Source organism: Nipponia nippon, unplaced genomic scaffold (assembly GCF_047370975.1).
Source record: "Nipponia nippon isolate SJK-2023a ecotype South Korea unplaced genomic scaffold, ASM4737097v1 scaffold_1, whole genome shotgun sequence".
NCBI lineage: Eukaryota > Metazoa > Chordata > Aves > Pelecaniformes > Threskiornithidae > Nipponia > Nipponia nippon.
In genome coordinates, this window is record NW_028262290.1 from 158,281,378 (window position 1) to 158,304,489 (window position 23,112).

The 23,112-nt window shown below is 42.4% G+C and overlaps 1 protein-coding gene across 9 annotated transcripts in view; it reads right to left on the minus strand.

The window, feature by feature from the left end:
• Positions 1-12,179, minus strand: part of RBM33 (RNA binding motif protein 33) — a 108,462-nt gene extending 96,283 nt beyond the window's left edge. For 3 of the 9 annotated variants that reach the window (XM_087730134.1, XM_087730121.1, XM_087730116.1), the window contains exons 1-2: positions 11,891-12,175; positions 1,579-1,657 (exon numbers count right to left, since the gene is read on the minus strand). In XM_087730134.1, coding sequence (XP_087586260.1) covers positions 1,579-1,657; positions 11,891-11,918 — 107 coding nt within the window. In that variant the 5' untranslated portion in view covers positions 11,919-12,175. Of the gene's footprint in view, positions 1-1,578; positions 1,658-11,890 lie in introns of all 9 variants that reach the window. The other 6 variants (XM_087730115.1, XM_087730128.1, XM_087730113.1 and 3 more) reach the window with 3 other exon arrangements.
• Positions 12,180-23,112: the final 10,933 nt, after the last annotated feature.

The following is a 23,112-nucleotide window of genomic DNA, read 5'->3' on the forward strand; positions in this document are numbered from 1 at the left end:
GATGAAACTCTGGAATCTCCAGCACTGCACCTGAAACCACTTCCCTTACAATTTCACTAAAGAATAAACAATATGATTTTTGCCCACCTATTTTAAATTATATGCAATTAATAATAAACACAAACAAAAACTTTTCTGAAACTGAATCCTTGTGTGCTTCAAAGTCTCAGCTTAGTGAAAATGCTCTATAACCTTTCTCAAGTCCTATAAAAATAGCTTTGCCACAAGGAGTTAACCACTGGCAATAAGCTTACAACTTCCGATACAACAGCTGTTTGACTCTTCCAAATTTTCTGAAGTGGCAAGAGTGGGACAGCTAAAAACAAATGTGACCAGCCAGCATCTAAGAGCCCACCTATTCATACCATGAAGTCAGCAAAGGCAAAAAGTTCAGAAAATGTTCTAATACAAAGCATTTCACCTGTAATATTGTCTTCAGTGTTTCCAAATACCCAGAGCTGGGGCTGGGAGGCAGCACAGTACAGTGACCGAGGCTGAACAAGTTATTTTAATTACACTCTCCAACCAGATCATTTCCTTGATGCAGTTCGCCATCCAACCCACAAAGAAGCTGTGCTGGCATGACAGAGAGCAGACACCCCTCAGCAGCATTGGGCAGAACACCCTGTACACTGAAGCTATTGTCCAAATTCCTTATTCACTCTTACTCACCTCCTACAGCAATGAAAACTACCTACTTAACCTAGCAGAAAAGCACAGAAGAGGAAACTAATCCCTCTGGAATGACGATAAATGTGGAGTAGCTGATTCACTCCAAGGGCTCAGCTCAGCGGAAAACTACTTTGGGTAAAATCTGTTTACTACAATCACTTGAATGGTTATTAGAAAAGACAAAAATCTGTTTGGAATGTTTTTTCCCCCTTTTTACAGTGAAAACCACTGGCAAAGTCTGAACAAGTCTCTCTGTTGCTAAAAAGGAATAATAAAAAAGCAACCCCACAAAAAAGTGAAAAGTTTTCTCCCAGAAAGAATAGACAAGTCTAGCCAGCAGCTTGATTCAAGTCTTTCCCAGCTAGAGTGCCTTCACATAAAAGAATATGCTCTTATTCTCCTCCAAAATAACCAAATTCATACATACTTCTAAATCTTCACAACAGTCATATTTTTTCAATAGAAGCCTATACCTAAGCTCCATTACTCTTGCCCAATGTAAAACTGAAGGAGGACTTTGAGGATAAGAATTTAAACATCTAGTTAAAAAAAAAAATTAAGTTGAGCAAATTCAAATACTAGCAAAATCTAACTATTTAAACCATTGAGATCTACTTAATATTTAAAAGGAAAACCAGGACATTAATTGCAGAGTTAATTACACACCATAAATACTTTGTATTTATCCAGTTTTAAGTGGTATCTCTTCACAGTGCTCTCTATATTCCTCAAGGCAAGTACATGTTTGGCACAATCCAGCATCGGCTGACACACGCATAACAACCAACATCTTCATTAGTATCTAAATGTGTGCTATCTAAATGTTAGAATACAAAATGCCAGAATGGGAACACAGAGCAGTGTAATTCAGCATACAGAAACTGAACATGAAGATATTCTACCTACCTGTCCCAGTCGTCATCTCCAGCTCTTCTTCTCCAAGACCTTTCTGCACCAGGCTTATCAAACTGATCAAAGTCATCATCTGTAAAGAAGGTGACCACATTAAGTAATTCTTACTGAAATGAAAAGTTTCTGAAGTAATCACTTAGGTGGGATTGGGGGGCTGTTTTTTAGAAGATGCAAAAATAGCTTTTTCTACTTTCCATTGTAACGTGAGGAAAACAGATAAATACCAACATGCTTCAATAATAAAAAAAAAAAACCAAAAACAAAACCATCATGTACTATATAGCTTTCCCTCTTCTCACTACTGAGGTGAGAATGACCCAAGGAAAACAGATAGACCATGAGAGAAACCACTGGTAAATGTTGCCAACGAAGATCATCCCAGAGACAGAAGCTCCCCAGAAATGCATGAAACTGAGGTGCAACGGAGGCGAAGGGAACAACGCCTGCCAGATCTCTGCTTGCCTTGGGGGCCACTGGCTCATCTACCCGTGCTGAGCCTGCAAAGGCTCTTTGAAAATAGGACTGAACCTCAGGTCAGCACAAGGCCAGACAGTACCAGCAACCCGAAACAGAAGAGGGAAGTCAGGTGTAATACAGCATCAATTATCTCGACTGGGGCATTAAAAACACTAAAAGTCATTGAAGCAGGTTACGCTGTGTACCTAAGCATGCACATGCCTTCCAAGATAAAACTGGTGCTCCATATATTTCTCTCAACAAGCACCCTCACTTTAGCCTAACAAATCACAAACTACTCTTGTGTAGCTTAGTTTGCAAATGATAATTTTGCTACTTAAAAATATTAAAACTTCCATTTATCTGCAAAAGAAATGCAAAGCTCATCTGCTCTGTTCAGACATCCAGGTCTCATCTGTAAACTGGAAGCACATACCCTCTCCCACCCTGTCGCTACAGCCCAACAGAGAATGCACACCTGAAATTAGTGTCTTTTTACACATTTTAATGACTTTTGTAAGAGTCAAACAAGTGGGCAAATAAAATTTATGCTCAGCACATGGGGAAACTGGCTGCAGTTCAACAGTCTGCAAAATACAGGATGTGGAGCAATCCAGTCCTTCCAGCCTTACAGTCTGAATTGGTGAACTCTAAAATGCCATATATCCAGTCATTCTCCTAACTCTATTTGCACTCAACTCTTTGACCAAGTACAATGCCAAGGATCAACTCTTTTTTGAGTTTGTTTGGGTTTTTTTAATGAACCTTCAAAACCAAATCTGTCTTCAGCCCTTTAAACTCAACCCAGTATCCTTTAGTGAATATTCCCCACATGCAATGACAAACCTACTCACTCCTTACTTCATATAATCAAAATACAGCTGTTAGTGACTGATAGAAGTTTAAAAGCAGGTAAAAACATTAAAAAGAGAAAAATCGGTTCTTGCAGTAACTAAATTAAGAGCTTTCAAACCAGGAATTTCAATCATAAACAGTTATGAAAATAAGACTGCTGAGTATGAATTACGATGCAACACAAGTCAAGTGTGGCAACTCTTGTTTTGAAACAGTAGGTAAAAACAATTCCCCTTTATCAGGTTCCCCCTCTTACTCCCTACAGATACTTTTATATTTTAATTAATCTTCTACATTTAAACTAATTTACATGGGCCAACACCATCGAAACAAACAGTTGTTTTACATTTCTCTGCTCAAACATCTACATATTGCAACCTCCTTCAATTCCAATTCCTATTTCACCCAGAGGGGAAAGCCAGACAGATATCGAAACATTTACTGTCTTCCTCTTGAACACTAAATTTTGTGATCTCTGAAAAAAAAAAAAAAAAAATGCCACCTTGCTCTCCTCATGGTCATTCAAAACCACGCTGCAGTGATTATTAGTGCACTGCCATTTTAAGGGCACAAATATTCTGCACCGCCATTGTTCTTACAGCCGGAAATACACTGACTTGATGTAAGCACTGCCAAAGATTTTTATTTTTTTTTTAAGGTAATGCAACTGGTTTTGCAGCAACCCAAATTACGAGTGTCCACATACTGACTAACACAGCTCAAGACAACGACCACCATCAGGAAGACAGCAACTTCTGTTTCAGCTATGCCTGCTTGCTTGCAAGATACTGTATTTTTTTCATGCCAGGCACCACTTTGAGAACTACAGAGAGCTGTATTATAAGCCAACACCACTTGAAGACAAGATCTTAGCTCTTCAGCACACAATTCTTACACAGATGGACCTTCACATCAGCCAGGTTTAAATCCAGACAACACAAAGTTATGTGCCAAACTTTTTCTCTGTTGAGATCTCTCTACAGCAAAAAGAAACACTCTTCATTATAATTCATTGTGCTTTTCCAGGCCCAATAGTTAACTTTCACGGCCGTAACAGCACTTCAACCTAGTATTACTGCTAGTGAAGAAACAATACCAAAAGAGGGTTCAAGTTCCTGTCAAGCTTCTAGTGTAGACCTGGACCCCACTCAGCCAACACCACAAACCTCCATCCTCCAGCTCTTCCAACCCCTCCAAATTTCTCACATCCTATTCCTGATTTCTGAGCAACTCCTACCAAAATCCAAAGCTGAATTACATCCATGCAAAGCCCTTTTCACAAGTCCCCTCTTGCAGGATGCATACAAAAGCCTCAAAAATGACTGGTCAATCTGTGTGTGGTGACCGCAGCTTTTAAGAACTATTCCACCTATGTCCCCACCACCTCCCTGTTCTCATCACACACTTATGATATCAAGATCTTCGGGACAGAGGGAGTCAGCTTTTCTTTTTTATGCTTGTTTGTTCTGTGACAGCTGACACTAACAATGAGCATTACAAATTACACCATTTTGACATTAAGTGTTGTCAGAGCCCAAAGCAGGTTGTAGCTCTCCTTTAGAAAAGGAGGTCACAACAGTCACGCATCTACAAACAGCATTCATTGCCAGCTTCATCGTTTGTGAGACAGCAAGCATTGAAACGGACATAGGCCTTACACCTGCAGTGCGATGTGATACCTAAAAAACCTCAGTGAGGCATCATTTTTTTTTTCCATTTCTAGAACTACACATATTTTCATTTTTCTTCTACTTGTCTAGGCAATAACACTGGAAAATACCAGTAAACAACAGTCAGTGTAACATTTATGGATGTTTCTCCTTAAGAAATTCTTGTAAGTCAATGTTTGCGTCAAGCATGGTTAAGTGCCTGTAAAACATTAACTTGTACAGAAAGAGGCACACTCGGCATCAGCAGAGCACAAAACCACTGAGAACAACAGCCAAAGATTATTTTTTTATATATATAATTTTCAGTACTACTGTGTGGGAGGTGAGGAGAGAAGAAAAAAGGGAGGGGGGAATCCATGAACATAAGCTTTTTAAGCAGGAAAATATCCGTTGTGCGAGTTGGAAGAGGTTTTGTATTTCTTCCAGCAGTATCTGCAGCCTAGAAAGGCAGTCGTACATAGCAACTGTTACTAAGACGTGCCGCACAACGGGTACGGCTCCTCGCCTCAATTCAAGGCTCTGATGGCAAAGCTTACCAAGACATGCGCGCATTAGCTGGATATCAACTGGAAGATCCTGACAGGTGATCACTAAACACACTAAGGACCCTCTCTAACTTCCAGGCAGCACTAGAAGGAAAAGAAAAACAAGACCTATCAAATACCAAAAAAGCACTGAGTAAGTAAGCAGGACAGACCAGTTACACAGGAAAACAAAAGGAATAATCCACCACTTGCCTCTTCCTACTGCAGCTCTAAGAAAATCGCCATTATCAAAGGGACAGAGAAGTTGCAGGATGCTGCAGAGATGGACTAACATTGGCTGTTTTGTTGACCAGCCTGCCTCGCCAGGCTCTGGCCAGCTGTGAACCAGAATAAGCACAAAGACAGCCAAACACACTTGATTCCCCACACTAAAAGGTTCCTGTTTACTTTACACTTACCCTGGTGTAGCACCAGTACTGCTATAAGCTGTTCTATACAGCTTTTTTTTTGGTTTTATGATATATGCCCAGAACTGTTATCTTTTTTCCTGCTTAATAAGGACAGATCATCCACACTAGAAATCCACAAAGCACAAGCCTCATTTCCTCTTTGGCTATGCTGATGGTAGTTTCTAACTCTGTGGACACCCTTTCAATAAAACCTTCACTAATCATTTTTCTATGTAAAATGGAAGTCCTAAGCTACACAGTCAAGTCTCACAAGCGTAGAAGATGAATCAGCGGGAACACTGCAGAGCTCTTAACGTCTTAAAATGGTACCAACATAGCCTAAAAAGGTAGTCCTACATAGCAACTGTTGCTAAGATGGAGTATTTTACTGCAATGAGATGGCCAAGACTTCTAGACTAGGAAAAACATTTGATGACTGCATTGTTTGTTCTTCCTAGAAATACACCTGCACACTTTCTGGAACACTAACCACATGCTGTCTCATAAACCTCCATAACAGTTCAAAATTTTCTATTTTGGTTCCCTTCAATATTACACTGTCATGAATATCAAACATACTATTAGTTTTAGGCATTGAAAAAGCATCAAAGATTTTTCCTTATCCAAAACAAGATGAAGAAGCCACAATGATCCAATAGTTCAATGGATAAAAAAGTATTACACACTGTTTACCCAGCAGGTCATCCAAGAAAGTAATTAAGTTGCACTGCTTTTGGGCAGAACAGGTAAGGGAGCTATTAAAAAAAGGAAGAAAAACAAAACTAGAGGAAAAAAGTCATTTACCACGTGAAAAAAACACCACTTCTCTATGCTTAGATTTAATGCTGAACATAGCAAGTCCATCTTGATCTATCCCATTCCCCAGTATCATATTTAAAACACTCAACATGACAACTTGACAGCATTTCAAGCACACGTCTCCAGATTAAAAACAGCTTACCATCTTATCTTCATGTAATAGTTTGTATCTACAGAATATTTGTCTTCATATTTCATTGCAAAAGGTTACACAACACATAGGTATTGTAGTGTCTTGATTTTCAGGAACTGAGTATACCATTTAAAAACAGACCTATGCTTCTGCCCCCGACACTGAACTGAGTTTCAGTATCTCTTGCCATGCGATACAGAAGAATAACAGGTTTCATGAGAAACAGCCGTGCCTAAAACACAAGCTGGCAACATAACTGTACTACTAACACCAGTTGAATGAAAACTTCTGGTAACGAATCACAACAACTTCTAGCAGTAAAAGCACAAGGTCAACAGGAACTCCTGAACCCGAGTCTGTGATGTAAACCTAACACATTATGAAGCACACTATGAATCAAGTCCCATTTATTACAGAGAATCAAGCTCTCTATCCCCATCATAAAAATCACGTTCACTCCTACTACTGCATTATGCACAAGAACACACATGCACAAATACACCACACAAACACAAAGGGTGTAGTTTATCTTTTCAGGGACAGACATCATGGAGTCTTTATATTGGTAAACAATTACTCACAGAAGCCTTAGGTATTCAGTGACTAAGTATTTGTAACAATGTAACGATTGCATAACATGTTCCTCAACTAGTGTATTTCATGTTTTCCTTCCAAATTACTCCTACAGGACAGAGTTTAGCTTCCCCAAACAAATAAAGTAGAAAAAATTAAGTTCTACAGGAGATAAATTCTTTTTAGCTTCTCAAAACCAACTTTTTTTAGAGAGTTTGTCATGGTGCAAAGCAAGTCACTAGCTTTTTTTTTTTAGATAAACTACATCTAAATCCAGAACCACCAAACCACAAAAAAAAAAAAAAATTCCAAAGTCTGCTTGGATTTGAAAAGATACTTGCTTTGGAAAAACATTTTAAAAGTGTCATAAGCCTTGCCTCACAAACACTGAACAGTGAATGAAGGCCAAGGGTTTAAATGAAATCCACATGAACTCCGTTCCCAAACGGCTTTAGATACTGATGAGAAACTGCAACTCTCCAGAAACTCTCCAGCATCTTTCACAGCCACCAAAAGTTATAGTTAAAACTGAGGCTGCATTACAGCAGAATGTAACACTGGACCAATCACATCACTTACTTGGAGGTTTTGTTGGTCAAGTCAGTGACAACCATCACCTTAACTTATCCTGGACAACAATTTGTGTGTGACCTAAAATCTGAGGTTTAGCATTTGATGCAATAAAGCATCGTTTGGCTTTTGTAAAAACAAGTGATACTAAGGCTATGTTTAATTTAGATGACCTGAAATGAGGGAACATTCAGAAGAACGTGACTTTCAGTGAAAGCTTGTCAAAGAAGCATAAAGAGATTAAAAACTGCTACGCTTTAAAGCAAACCTGCCTGCCACAAGTTCATTCGAGTAGTAATATTTTTTGGCACTAGTCCTTTAGCTGGTACAATAGCCCATGATCATATATTTGTATTTCATAAATTGTAAACTCTATAGGCCTTTGACACTTAGAGGAGTTTCAGTGTGTGCATATTCCAATATAACTGTTAAGTTTTAGTGACCAGTTGCATCAGTCCACCTAATAAAGTAGGATGCAATACCCACAGAGACCAAAATATGGCCAGCACTCCATCCACTTTCACCTAGGCACAAATGCAGAATCTATTTCCAGTCCCTGTATGCTGCTGCCGAATAGCCTGAAGCACAAAAAATTCAATGGAATTTGTCACACTGGGGAATTTTTACTACATCTTTGAATAGGATAGTGACCCACAGCACAGAGAAAGATGCTTGCTGTGCTAGCAGTATAAGCTTTTTTCCAATTTTTATCAACAGCTTCACAAGAGGTTTTTAAAGCCACTACATTGCTGAGAGCACAACAGCAGCCCTCAGATTAGTTAAAATGAAGCAAAACTGATGACAGCTTAAGTTCAAGCTGAAGGAATAATGTAACAGGCTCAGAGGTAGAGAAACACCCACTCAGCTACTCTTGGTGCAGGACTTCAGCAGGAATATGGAGTAGATGTGTATAGATGGGGCCCTCTTCAGCTCCTCCTCTGCCCCATCCCCTGTCGTGATTTACACCCCAAGGATATCTACACTCAAAGTCTTCTAGACCACTAAAGTTCATCAGCAGTGAATTAATCTGAAAGGAAGAAAACTTACAACAGTTTTCCCTTACTTCAGTATGGCAGACAATCGAGATAAGAAGAGCTCCTTGCTTTGTTTTAGTGATGGTTTGTTGTTTATCCTGAAATCATCTCTCCCTAAATGAGATTAAAATCTAGCTGTAAATTGATTGTAGTAAATACCAAGAAAAAATTTCACCATCTACACAACACAGTTATTACATTACACTATAAGGAGATGATCCCTAAATCATAGTCTTTTGAGGTCCTTTCCAACCTGAGCTGTTCTACCTGGTCCAACCTTTCGTGGGAAAGGGAGCCTAGATGAGAAGTTATCTAGCACCCTGTCCAATCACATCTTGAAAACCTCCAGTGATGGAGACTCCATCATCTCCCTGGGAAGGTTTTTCCAGTGAGGGATTGCTCTCATTGTAAAAAAAAAAAAAAAAAAAAAAAGTCTTTCTTATATCAAGTGAAGCCTCTCCTGGCGCAACTTGTAGCTGTTGCCTCTTGTCTTCTCCATGTGGCTCTTTGTGAAGAGAGGGCCTTCGTGCTCTTTGTAGCCCCCCTTTAAGTAAGAATATGTTACTCAACTTTCGACATGTTTGCTTTGGTTCTGTTCTTATATGAAAGTTTGAATCAAAGTTTGGGAACCATTGACTTAACCATATCAATGGACTAATGAGCAACTATAAGCCCTCAAAGTGCCTCTTCATCACCAGCATACCCCCCTTGAACTTCTGTGTTTCAATACAGCCATTCTAGAATTAGAAGCAAGTTGAATCAGGCTCCACTGCAAAAGAATTTGTGAAGTAATATGAAGCTGTGAATCACTCCCAGAGACCTCACAGACCACCACTTGAAAACTTTCCAGTTTATGTTTGTGAAACCTACCACCAAAAGAGCCTTTACCTTCATCCTTAGAAAGCTTAGCTGAACCAACACAAGTATCTGATCAGACAAGTACATACGAATACTTTATTCTTATGAATTAAGCCAGTATTTCCCAAGAACCTAAAAAATTAGAAATGACCAATGAGTCCACACATGCTGTCCAACAGACAAATCACCTTCCTTCCATCAAATACATTTAAGTGTTCAGCCAACATAGCCATTTCACATTTCATTTTTCAGCCCTGCAACGTATCCTTACAGAAGATTTAAACTTTAACCTGCATCTTCAAAACCAAAACTATCTCACTTTGCCAACTGTTACCCTGCAATGTCATCAAATTAACACTCTGTTTTTCCAAGACCTATTTTGTATTACTTTATCAATCACTAGATTTTTTATTTTTTTTTTTAGAAAACACTGGGGTGCTGTTACTGCCATATTTCAAAGTCTTTCCCTCCCCCCAAAAAACCCAAAAACTAAATCCAAAATATTAATTCCTACAGTTAAAACTTTAACTGGTCAAAAACATTTAAGCCAAATAACCACTTAGTCCTGGGCTTCTTTCCCATTTGTTACCACTATTGACGTTGGATAGTAGTCCCTTTCCAAGAAGAGTTGCATATACCATTCCTGTAAGTTCTAGGCTTTTTTACCAGGTTTTAAGTGTGTATTTAACAACTTCAACCAGGAATTTTCCTTGACTAGTGATACAGACATAAGTGTGTGACACCTCTGGGTTTCTTCATTCAGGCAAGTGCTGCACAGCAATCATCTTGACTAAACAAATACTGCTTATACGAGCAAGGGTCATATTTAATTGGCCACCATTTATTGATGAGCATAGTGTTAATGCTGAACAAACAATTGCTTGTGCCCACTTAATACAAGCGGATCCTAATTAATGGTTAGACACAAATGGTACTAATCCACAACAACAAAAAAATAGTTTTGAAACTGCAGTTTCACCACATAGTTGAAGGTTGTCTGCTGCATACACCCTTGTACATGAAAGCATGCTCATTCAACTTGCAGCAGTTTTAAACACAAGAACCAAAATGCTCCAGAATTGACACTTCCTTTACTCTGTCCTCACAATACTACAAAAAAAACTTCCAGAGATAGAACGTGCATGCAAAGTTTACTTCCACACCACATGTAACAGATCTGAACCACAGAAACTAGCACAAAGACTTTTGTATAATAACTTACATTGCAATATATTTAACACCATTAAAACAATGCCCAAGATATTAAAATATTTACTGTTTTACCAATCAGTGCTGCCCTTCCTGCCTTCTTCCCAAACTCAACTCCTAAATTTGGGAATTTCTTTGTAACATTTACCTTTAGTAGGAAATTTAGTTGTGTTTATGTACTTTGTTACCAATTAAGCTAAAAATGGTGAACAGTATGACCACTTAGGTGAATGATCACATTGACAAATCACTCTCTTCTCTGTGACACCTACTTACAGAAAAAACACTGACTAAAATCATGACAAACTTTTGTACAGACGTGGACGCGTGGGTCAGCTGATGGCTCTGACCAGTCTTTATCAAAACTGTTATTCCTAGTGAAACAAGGCCCACACCACCAGAAACGGACATGTTTTCTTAACTGTATCTCTTCTGAACACCTCAGTGTGATCCCTGCAAGTCTTTCTTTTAATCACTGAACCAAACGTTCTCATTTTAAAATTTGCTTAATACACCAGTCAGAGCCACAGAGGGTTTTGAGTTGTCATTTAAAATGCTGTGAGAAGAAGTGTCCTTAGTCAAGAAGAAGAGAAGTGGTGCGCCTGAGAGTCCTGGGGCCAAGCACTGACTTCATTTTACAGTTTCCAAGTGAGACCTTCTGCTTCTGGGCAGTCTGTAAAATAAATTATAACTACTTCCCAGATGAGAGGCAAGTTATTCAAGCAGGTCACATACTGTAGCTGTAAAAAGTACGGGAACGAATGTCTCTAAATAAACACATCCATCTCGCCCGGAGGTCCCGCACCTGCTGTGAGGGATGAAGCTGCTGCCCCTTCCCGGCCCACCCCGGCCGAGGGGAGACAACAGCTCCCATCACCGCACGACGCCGACCCCCATTAGCACGAGGGGAGCCCCTAGGGCCTTGCGGTACCGGGCGAGCTTCTGCTCCCCGCCGGGAGCGCGGGGCCCACCCGCTCCGCGCCCCGCCGGCACCCCCGAGCCCGCCGCCCCCACCCGGGCGGGAGGCAGAGCGGCAGCGGCGCCACCGCCCCAGAAGGCCCCGCAGCCCCCGGCTCCCCTCAGCCCCGCCGGCCGCTCCGCCCCCAGCCAGGCCCCGCTCCCCCAGGCGAGGCCCCGCAGCCCCGAGCCCCCCCGCCCGCCCCCAGGCGAAGCCCTTCGGGGCCGCGGCACCCACCTGCGCCTCCTCCCAGGGCGGCAGCCATGGCTCTTCGCCTTGCCCAGGCGGCGGCGGCTCCCGGCGGCGACCCCGCGCCGCCCCCAGGAGCGGCGGGGAGCGGGGGGACGGGGAAGGGCTGGGATTCAGCGCCGGGCGGCTCCCCCTCCCGCCGCCCCTCCGCACGCACCCTCGGCAGAAGAACAACAAACTACCACAACATGGCGGCCGCCGCCGTCGCTGTCGCCGCCGCTCCCGCGCTGCATCATGGGACGGCGGAGGACCGGACCCTCCCTCGCGGGGAGGGCGGGCAGCCGGCGCCGCTGGTTGGTTAGCCGGGCCCCAGCCGCGCCGCGCGCCGGCTAGCGTCAGCGCCCGCTGCACATGCGCCCAAGGGCCTCCTCCCGGCGGCGCAGGAGTGCGCGTGTGCTAGGAGCGGCACGTGCCGGGGCGGAGGGGCGGGGGGGCGCATGCGCGCGGGGCGCGGCGGTGGAGGCGCCATGGCGGCTGGGCCCCGGCCCCTGCCCTTACGCCTACCCCTGCCGCGCCGGCGTCCCGCGGGGTGCGCAGGGTAGGGCCGTGGAGCCGTGCCCGAGCGGTTCTGCACCCTGCCCGGCGTCCCCGCGGGCAGTCCGCGGTGCCTGGGCCTAGCCTCCCCCTCACGGGGGAGCAGGCCCGCCGGCCTCCGGCCCTGGGGCAGGCTGCTGTCCGCAGCCTGGCTCTGTGGGGAGGGCGGCCGAGTCGGCTGCTGTGCCTTTACCTGACCGGGACAAATAGTGGGGAGTGGGAACGGGAGATTCAGGCGCTGCTTTTCAGCATCCCAAGCCTTCCTGATGAGAGTCTGTAGATGTCTCTCGCCAAAGCGGGAGGCTCCTCGTGGCACCTCCGAAATGCCCAGCTCACAGAGGGCTGCTTCGAAGTTTCAGTAGGTTGTAGGTCCAGCTGTACCCCCCCCCCCAAGTTTACCTGCCTCTTATGTGGAAAAAAACCCCATGAATTAGTGGGATTAAAATGCACCATGAAAGGGACAATTTGGGCTATGTTAGGTAGATCTGTGGTTCTCCATCATTTAAGGCTTGAGCGTTTGAGGGGAGTTAATGCTTGCATAAACTAAACTAAAATAGTTCAGGCCATGTTGTTCTTGCTTCTCCACTCAGACCTCACCTGGGTATGTACTTTACAGGTTCAGTGTTACAACATGCCAAATCCAGTTTCACTGCAAGCTAAAAGTCCTTTTCTGCTAGCCCTTTCTCTAGGCGCTTCCCTCCTGGCTGCTTAGCTACGTGCTCCTCCTCTCCTTTTCAAAGAACCTAGTGATATTGTGGCTGCAGAGTAGATTAGTTTGGGTTACTTGATCCCACAGAAAACTAATTCACCAAAAAGACTTTTCCTTTTGAGTTTCCTTCCCGCCTTTTCCTAGTTTTCCTTTTAACGGGGGTATCAGGACTTGTGGCATTCTGCACAGACCGGGTTAAACGCAGTATAAAATTATGCCTTCATATAAAACAAATTTTTAGGTTACACCACTTAAGAAGAAGCCCAATCTGATCTAAAACAGTTTAACAGAGCCTAGTTCAAGTAAACGGCAAAACTTTCCCAGGTGGATGAGTCTTCATGGAAATAATTAACAATGTTAGTATTTAAATTATCGGCATTATCTGATTAAACCCTCGCTATGAGAATAGGGAAGTTCTCATGTCACTTTGTTCCGGGCTCCCTGCAGACTTATCTCTGCATTGCATTTGGTCTCATTTTTTAGGTTTCCTTCACAACTGTACAGCTAGAGATTTATTCTTTACATGTTCCTACAAACTCACAGCCAAATTCTGACTTTAATTTAGGAAACAGACCATCAGTAGGCGATGCTTGCTGATAATTTAATACATAGTCAATCAGTCCACCTCTGACTGATTGCCTGATGTGGAGGTGGTGAAATGTGAACTACTACTATCAATGGTAAAAAAACATGATGATTTCCGTGGGGCCAGGATTTCAGCCATTGCTGCTTGGTATCGATCTTTCTTTTGTGTAGCTGGTTTGCAATACAAACAGATTTCCTGGCAAGGGGGGGAGTTTTCTGGACGCTTTAAAGGCTGGATGGAGGAGAAGTGTGTGGGGTGACACTCGACCAGTCTCAGCAGCAGCCTGTTACAGTTCACAGCTCTCTTCTCATATTTCTCTGTACCTCTTCTGCTTGAGGCTGGGAAATTAAGCGTTAAACTGTCCTGGTTTCATCTGGGATAGAGTTAATTTTCTTCTTAGTAGCTGGTATAGTGCTGTGGTTTGGATTTAGTATGAGAATAATGTTGGTAACACGCTGATGTTTTAGTTGTTGCTGAGCAGTGCTTACACCAGTCAAGGACTTTCCAGCTTCCCCTGCTCTGCCCGGTGCACAAGAAGCTGGGAGGGGGCACAGCCAGGGCAGCTGACCCAGACTGGCCAAAGGGCTATGCCATACCGTATGGTGTCATGGCCAGTATAGAAACTGGGGGAAGAAGGAGGAAGGGGAGGAGGTTCGGAGTGATGGCGTTTGTCTTCCCAAGTAACCGTTACGCATGATGGAGCCCTGCTTTATCTGGAGCTGCCTGCCGATGGGAACTGCTGAATGAATTCCTTGTTTTGCTTTGCTTGCATGCGCAGCTTTTGCTTTACCTATTAAACTGTCTTTATCTCAACCCAAGAGTTTTCTCACTTTTGCTCTTCCGATTCTCTCCCCCATCCCATTGGGGGAAGTGAGTGAGCAGCTGTGTGGGGCTTAATTGCTGTCTGGGGTTTAACCACGACATAAACATAAGCAGTATTCGCAAGGAGCATCTTTATGGCATTCAAATATGTAGAAGAGTGTATTTTATAGGTATTTTATGCCCTATATTTTTTCTCGTTTTAACGGCTGATTTGATTTCCATGACTGACAGTCCAAACACAAACCAAGTTACTATTTGCTTAACACACCGATCCAATATTAAAGAGGAATAACAGGATAGTTCACTATTACTCTGTTAATATACAGGTCCTTCAGCCATTTTGCACAGCTCTGGTACAAAAAAGTGGCCGTTCCCAGATGTCTGAACTTCAGCAGGTGTGGAACAGGGACCTAAAATATGATGATGGATAGAAGTATGGTCACTCACCTTCACTCAGGACATTCCTTCAGTTTTCAAACTCCAGGAACTATAGTTGCTCTGGATTCTGTACAAAAAACTCCCACTTTTTCTCAATACTACCTAACCTGTGCTATAAAATAAAAGTATGCTCGTGCCTTTTCTGTAAGTGGGGGTTAACATACTTGCTGCTTCTGGAATCCATGAATTAAAATGACTTTATATGAACTAATCATCATCAATTTATTTAAATACTTTTGGAAGTTCTGCATGAATAATGTATTTGCCTGTGTGTCTTCCAAAGCAAATCCAGCTGCAGTTGGGAATGCAACAGATTGTCTTGCAAGGAGATTAAGTGAATAACTGAGCCAGAACTCAAGAAACCTGTAATCCTCATTCTGCACTCGCTTGCTGCATTACTGGGGCAGGTTGCCTTGCATCTGCTGCCTCAGATTTCCCTCTCTAAGCTGGGGAGAAAAATGCTAAACTTCTTTTTTTCTGATTATTTGAAGCCTTTTGGTAGTAGTTATTGTGTCCTAACTTCTCCACATTAAGCTGTTTCCGCTGCAATAGTCACTATCAGTTTTATATACACCAGCTTTGGATTTTAACATTTTTTTCCAAAATACTTAGTAGCTTATTTTTTGAGCAGACACATTAATTTCTGATTTTTTTTTAATTTATTTAAATTATTATTTATTTTTGCATGCACACTCAAATGGTTAAAAAATGCCAGTCAGAAATCCAGTAAAGCAGACTTCCAAATTTAATTCCTTCAAACACTTAAAATTAACATGAGGGTAGTAAGAACAGTGATATCAACAGCAAATGGCTCCTAATTCCACAGAGAAAATGTGCTTCTGGCTTATTTTTTAACCACAGTTACCTCTTTGGGAGCTTTCATTCTCGTCTGGCAAAACCAGCCTGAGTTTTTGTAACGTGGCAGGCTGGTTGAGATGGGTGGTCCGGTCATGGGCTTGGCTCGTAACCTTCTTGTGATGAACCTCTCAAAGTGACACCTAACGCCAAGGCACCATCTTCCATTCGAAGTTAAGCCTGTCTATAGACGAGTTCCTCCAAATTGGACACTAAACAGATCTTGGGTTATTTCAGCAAAATCCTGTGATGCAGCAAATGTTCTGTCACACCTGGCAGGAAATTCTGGATTTAAAGTGTACAAATGAGGGGTGCAAAAGCAAGTTCACTCTCTTGTAGGTGCCACTGGGCCTGATCTATGACCTATTGACAGTGGCAGTGATCTAGGGAGGCAGCGGTACCTCTTAAAAGATATACACAGGTGAAAGATGCTTTTTCTCTTCAAGCGTATTCCCCAGAAGGGCAAAGGCAGAGTAGGAAATGGGAGAGACTTTAAAAACTAACAAATATCTTACTTAAGGAAAGAGAACAGTATGAGGATTGAAATAATTAAAATATACGAAAAACACTGGTGTGATAAACTTTGAACAGAAAACATTCTGGTTGTGTTACAGCCTCCGGACTAACGGTAGTTTCAGAGCTGCAGGCAGTGTTAATGTGTATCAGCTTTTATAGCTGTAATTTTTCTTTCGGTTTCCTCCCCCATTCTTGTTACTTATTTATCCACTTGTTGCAGCTTATCTGCCTTGTTGTCTGCAATCCACTTGATGCATCTTATTTCAGCTGTAATTTCTTCAGGGCGGCGTGACCTAAGGACCCCTGAAACAGCTGCTAGGGTGGAGAATAGGAGAGCTTGTGTGCTGAGAAATGGTCTAAACAAGACATGTGTCTGTCAAGTGTGTTATTAATGTGTCATGTGTGGAGTCCCTAGAAAGCTGGTCACCCACCAAAGATCAAAATCTCAATAGAATGCATATATTGTTGAAGTATAGTGTAAAATATATAAATTATTACCAGCTCCAACTGGCTGCAGGGAGGTTTGGGCTGTAGCTTTGGGTTCTGAACTAGGAGCAGCACGCAGGAGCCTGGGTATTGCCCTGGACCCCAGTGTTTGCAATATATTTTAGGCATCTAGAGAAAAGAAATCAAGACACTTCAGAGGAATCCAAGTGTTAAACATATTACAGCATTTTATTTGTAATTTTTTTTTTTTTCAGTCTGTATGCTGGAAGACTTACTGACTAAGCTTTGCTTTGTTTCACCAAGAAGCCCATCTGGTGTCAGGGGCAGCAGGGGAATCAGGGTGAAGCTGACAAATGTGAGGTAGTCCTTCCTTCAAGAATGACTCAGAACAAAGTGGAGAATGTCTAAGATGCCCCATTCTTAGGCAAAGGGAGTGGTACCCCATGATAAGCATATCAGAATAAGTAAAGGTTGAGTGTTTCCCAAGGTTTCCCAACAAGGAGCCAATATACGGCATTGTTGCCCTTGCCTGAATGCTGGAGTTTGGGAAGGGCTTGCTTCCTCCGGACACAGGCCAGGCTGGCCCCTTGCACTCTGTAGAGAGCAGAAAGACGTGGTGGCTCTAGGCAAACCTCAGAGCATCACAAGCAACTTCTGTGGCCCAGGGTCTTGTGGCCCATACCTGCGAGCAAAGCCCCGTGCTCTGTGGAGCCCCACCGAACATAGAGACATTGTGCACAGGTACCAAATGTCAGCTGTAGTACATGAACTTCCAGATCAGAGCTTCCCTTCCTAAGAACTCCTCGTACCAGAAGGCTATAATCCTGTTAAAAGCCTCTGGGAACTACTGCAATGCAAATAATAGTAGCAATAATTAGCTCTGCTTTAATTGATACAGTGTATTCCTCAAATGTCAGTGAAAATTTACTCTGCTAAGCCAACAACTTCTCCCCTGGAACTCTGCTGGCTTTAACAGAATTACACGAGGGGTGAATTTGGATCATTGTAGGTTCCTGGCATAAATTATCAGCTGTTGATTCCTTGCCCTTTAAAACTTGGCAAGCATACAGGAAGAGTTTGCCAGACATGCGAGAACTAGGTCTATGCATTTATGGGGAAATCCTTCGGGACTGTGCACAGAAAGGAGTACAATTTGCTAGAAGTACCCAGCTGTGAAATCCAAGAACTCCTGCACACAGCTCTAGCAACTTAGAGCATATTTAGCTTGGCCTCGATACCAGTGGTTCCTGGAAGCAGTTTTTGGGCCCTCAGCTTTATGAAAGCATGAATGTGATTGTAACAAACCCTGTAAATGTGTGGAGATGCTAAGTTTACAGGATAGCCCTAACAGGGATGATTTTGTTCGGCATAATCTAGAGTCATTTTATGGTTACTTCTGTTTAGCCCAGTGGCCAAGAGTTGTCTCTGCTTAACATTGACAATATAGTTCTGAGCATATCATTGGCATAAATAAGTAAAGATAACACACTTCAAAGCAATCACCATCTTCAGTATGAACAAGATCCGTATCTGGACATTTTGTCTTACTGAGCACCCAAGAATTTTGATGCCCCATCCTTCATGGACAGACGTCTGTGTCATAGCACAGCTGCGTGCTCAGACACTCCTTGGGGATTCCTTCTAAGGGAAGAATAAATGTTCTCTAGCTCTAGCTGGCTAGAAGTTAGATGCCTAATCTAAACTCACTGTGTGAACCTCCTCTATTTAGTTACATTAGATGGGCTGAATGGTGGCTCTTAGCTGTGGGAGATCTGTCTTGATAAAAGTGAAGGGAAATAAATCCCAACCATAGAGTCTCTATTTTGACAGTGCTAAGCAAGATTAGAGCCAGTAGCAGATCCGAAGTCTAAAATTTTCCACATTTGCCAGGAAAAGACTCCTGGCTTGTAGAGCTTCAGTGCATATTGCAGGATCAAGCCATCTCTGTGTTTTCTGGGCCTAATGGGTAGTGGGTTTAGGCTATAATGGAGTCCTTCAGAGACTCAGAGATACAATGCACCTGATTTTATGGATTATCCATATGTACAGAAGTGTTGTTGCCAAACAAACTCAGGAACAGATCACTCTAGCACATTACCAATAAGCCAATTAGTGAAATGAAGCATTGCAATTATTGGACTTCTTTATGCAAATATGTTTGTCTGCGTGGACAAGAGAATCATTTGGGCTGGGTTTAGTATTCAGGAAGACCTTGCCGGTATGATATCTGGTGATAGTTGCTATAGTTATTATTGACCGGTTTCTTTTTTCGCCCTGATATGTGTGGATGTAAATGCATTTCACATTCAACTAATTTCCTTACAAGGAAGACTGACAGAATTAGGCCCTACATATCAAATCAGTTTCGTCTGGGGACCTTAGTTTATCTAGTCGATCCAACAGATTTATTTATCGCAGCCCGTCCACATTAAGCTGAGCACCTTTTCTATAATGAGTTCCTTGCAGCCCAGGAGCAGGTTACAAAACATGACCCATTACAGCGTGCCGTGGTACAGGGAACCAATAGAGATGCGTTATCCAATACAGCCATGGCTTGAAGTGCTATCTTGTATAACAAATTATTGACTTCATTGTACGTAGTACTAGGATTTAATTAAGCGATAAGGCCCATCATAGTGGTCCTTTATCTAGCAGATAAGGATTTACCAAGCTTACCCAAGAGGTCTTTATCTGAAAGATAAGAAAAAGGTACATAAGGTGCCTTCTCCTGTTTTTAAATCGTTAATTGAAAAGACCTTATTTTTTAAGTTCTAGGTTGTTGTCTTTTCTTCATAACTTAGTATTAAAATTCAGATGGACTTTTATAAGGGAGGTTGTAACAGGGAAGAATGTTACCAGTGGCCTTCACTGGGTGAAATTAATAGGATTTATGTAGTTTTTATTCACAATGCACCAGCTCACAGCTCAAGTGGAAATTCTGCCTCTGATCTGCAGGAGATTTTCCAGTGACTCCATGATGCCATGGCCATAAAAGAGATTCGTTCATTGCTGATTTCAGAGGGCTACAATTGTGATTATGTTGTAAAGTTTAGAAAAAATTGGGATTACACAATAGAAGAAAATGGGGGATACAGATAATACCAAGACAGTTCTGTTAATGATTGTGTTGTCAGCTAAATGATGCCAAAATCTAGTCCTTTACCTGTGTCATGTAAAAACATATAAGCAGAAAACATATTAAAAAATTAAGGCTAATGCAAAGATCTGGCACTTAAAGTAAGATGAACACACTGGAAAACACAAAATAATCCTACTGCTAATGCTCAGTGGAGAAGAACACAGAGGAAATTCCAGAGAAAGGAGAGAAGATCATATGGTTTTTGTGGGAAAGGCACATAAGGGCTACTGTGTGGTTGAAAACAGAACAGGATCTTTGGACTCAGCAGAAGTAATCCCTAATGTTACAGACACTTTTTTAATAGAATCCTTTCATAAAGGTTCAAGGGTTTTTAGAAGTAGCTAGACAGTTGCCTCCCCCTGCCTTAGAGGAAGGCTGTTGTGCAATGTCCTTATACTAATAGTTACTGTAGTAACTTAGTGTGACTGTATCCCTGGCCAGTCCATACTTGTTTGTTCTTACATGTTGACATTATCTTTTAGCATAAGCGGCATTTCTTCCTTGCCAGCATTTTTCCTTCCCATCCCCATGTTAGCCCAGACAGCAGTCAGCCTTTACTATGCTACATAAACCGAGCCCCCCTTGGACCGTTCTGCCCTTGCAGGTCCTGAAGTGACAACCACGAATTGACTCTCTACCCCGTCGGGGATCAGGGAGGTATCAGACTCACCGTTCGTTCCACCTCAAGTTGCTTTGTGTGGGCTCTGTGAATTTCTCCTGAATTTCCAGGCATCCAAGACCTTAAGCTGCCAGATACTGGAAATCCAGTAGGTTAGTGCCCAAAGCAGTTGTCTACCACATAAATTGATAGCATTGGCAGCTCTGCTTGTGAAAGGCTCCCTGTTCCCCAGATTGTATTAATCATCCTGTTCTGCACCTGTTCCAGCTTGAATTCTTCATGCTTGAACAGGGGCAGTAAAGCAGGGTCTGAAGGGATCAGATTGTATTAGAAGTGCTTGGAGCAATTCAAGCCAGGACTGAGTAGCAATTATAATGAGAGATACCCTCCAGGTTACATGAGAGGCAAATTGCCTCAGCAGTGAGTGGAAGTTTGTAGTACTGCTCTGAGCCTGTTTTTTCAGTAACCAGGGGATTTCATTTCCATTGTTGACAATCTGACACCTTTTATGGGCAATTGATTCACTTCTTTAAAAAGTATCTGGCACGGAAGCAATAAGTGAGTGGAAAGGTGTGAATTAAAATGTGTACACAGCTAAAGACGATTACTCAGATATTTGCTGAGACCTGAAATCCCAGCTGCGAAGCCGGGATTATTCTTTCTTGCTCCAACTACCCTTCGGTAATTGCCTCATGAGCAATTTTTCTGCTGTGTCTTTTTACTTATTTATTTGCAACTTTGAAAACTGATTGAGCTTTCTGCCTTAGAGAAAGCTATAAGCATGGTCCCTCACCTTAATATACCCCATATACAGTTCCCTCACCTTGGAGTAGCCTCTCATTCCTTTAAGCCTTTGAAACAGGTCTCTGATGGCTCATACTCCAGAGGAGCCAACAGACCTTCATCCACTGGCTTCAGCAGAATAACTTTCCCATCACATACTTCATGCTTATTTCACTCGGAAAAGGATTTAATCTGAGTGCTGCTAGCAGGCACTCTGCTGTCCTCTTCTGCCCTGACAACTAGGGAACAAAATCAACCCCCTTCGCTTACATGTATTTCAACATGAAATTATTTTGCTTCATACATCTGAATGATATCTTATAAAAAGGGATTTTTCTTCCTTCAAATCATGCTCTGGTGGGGCTGCCCCAATCAGCAACGTTTGGTCTCTCGCTCTCTCTGTGTAGTTGTTCCATTAAAGTAGTGTGAAAGCTACAACTGTGTGTCCACTGTCATTCTGTATTAGAAGTCAGGGGTAAGGTAATGATATGCAAGCTTGATCCTTCTGTAATACTTTCCTTGGAAGTACGGCTCTGCCGTTTCTGCTGTCAGCCTGCATTTAGAGTGCGGAGAGTGCAGCATGACTTGAAAGCAGCAGTAGGCAATTCCCAGTCTAAGCCTTAGACATTTACATATTTATGCTCACTTCAGCGGAGTAAATATGCTATGAATAAATCCTATTATGTTTGAGACTGTACTTACAGTATAATAAAAACACACAGTACGGTGGTGCAATCTCAGGTTTTCTTTCAGTGTCAATATGGGCATATATTTACTAAATTATGTATTGTTAACATGGCATTCAGCTTCCAGCAGCTGTTAGAATTCCTTGTATAATATGAGAAAATAATGAGGGAAAAGTCCTTTACTCTTTAAACAAGAATTGAAGAAAAAACACTGGCTGCAGGTAAAACAGTTCTGCGGGAAATGGCCAGTCTGTAAGGGCTGACTCTACAGCTGTAACTTTTGTTATTATTGCTTTTGAAGTTGTGTGCATCTGAATGTGCCGTCTAATGCAAGTGAATCTTTCAGAGGACATTGCCAGGTATTGCTGATACAATGCCGCGATGTTGCACATGTCACAACCATATGTTGGCGCTGTGTTCTGGGGAAGAGATCGTTTGACACCATAGTAGGTGCCTGCCAAAATTTCTAGCAGTTTCCTTACTGGAAAAGGTGGCTGGCTGATGCTTGGGTTTACACGGTCCCCTCAGCGGTTACTTCAGCATTATGCTAAGATGAGGGATCCCTATGAGAAGAGAGAGGGTGTTTTCTTGTTACGAAAGCCCCAGCCAGAACACCTGGTTTCTGTTCTGAGTCTTGCTACCGACCTTTCCTGTGACCTTCCTCAAGACACAACACCTTTCTCTGCTTCCATTTCCTTCCCATCCTTCTCCATGTGTATGGTGTGAACTCTTCATGATATTATTATCCAAAGAAATTTGAAACGCTTTCATTATTTGAAAGCAATGATTTTTTTTTGTGTGCAAATCCTGAGCACCAGCCATACAACGTATCACCCAGAGAAGTCCCACAGAAACCAATGAGCTGTTCACTGTAGGAGGCTCTGTATTAGGCTTCACATCACTGTGGATATCTCTGCTTCTACAGCTTGACCCTAAATCTGCTGAAGTTGAAGAGTTTTACATTGCCTCAGCACAGACAAGCCCCTAATGTTTGCAAAAAGCCTTTCAGTAAAGCAAAAGATCAAGCCCATCTGCTAGATCATGTATGAAGCCTACCCATCTAAATTGGAATAGGC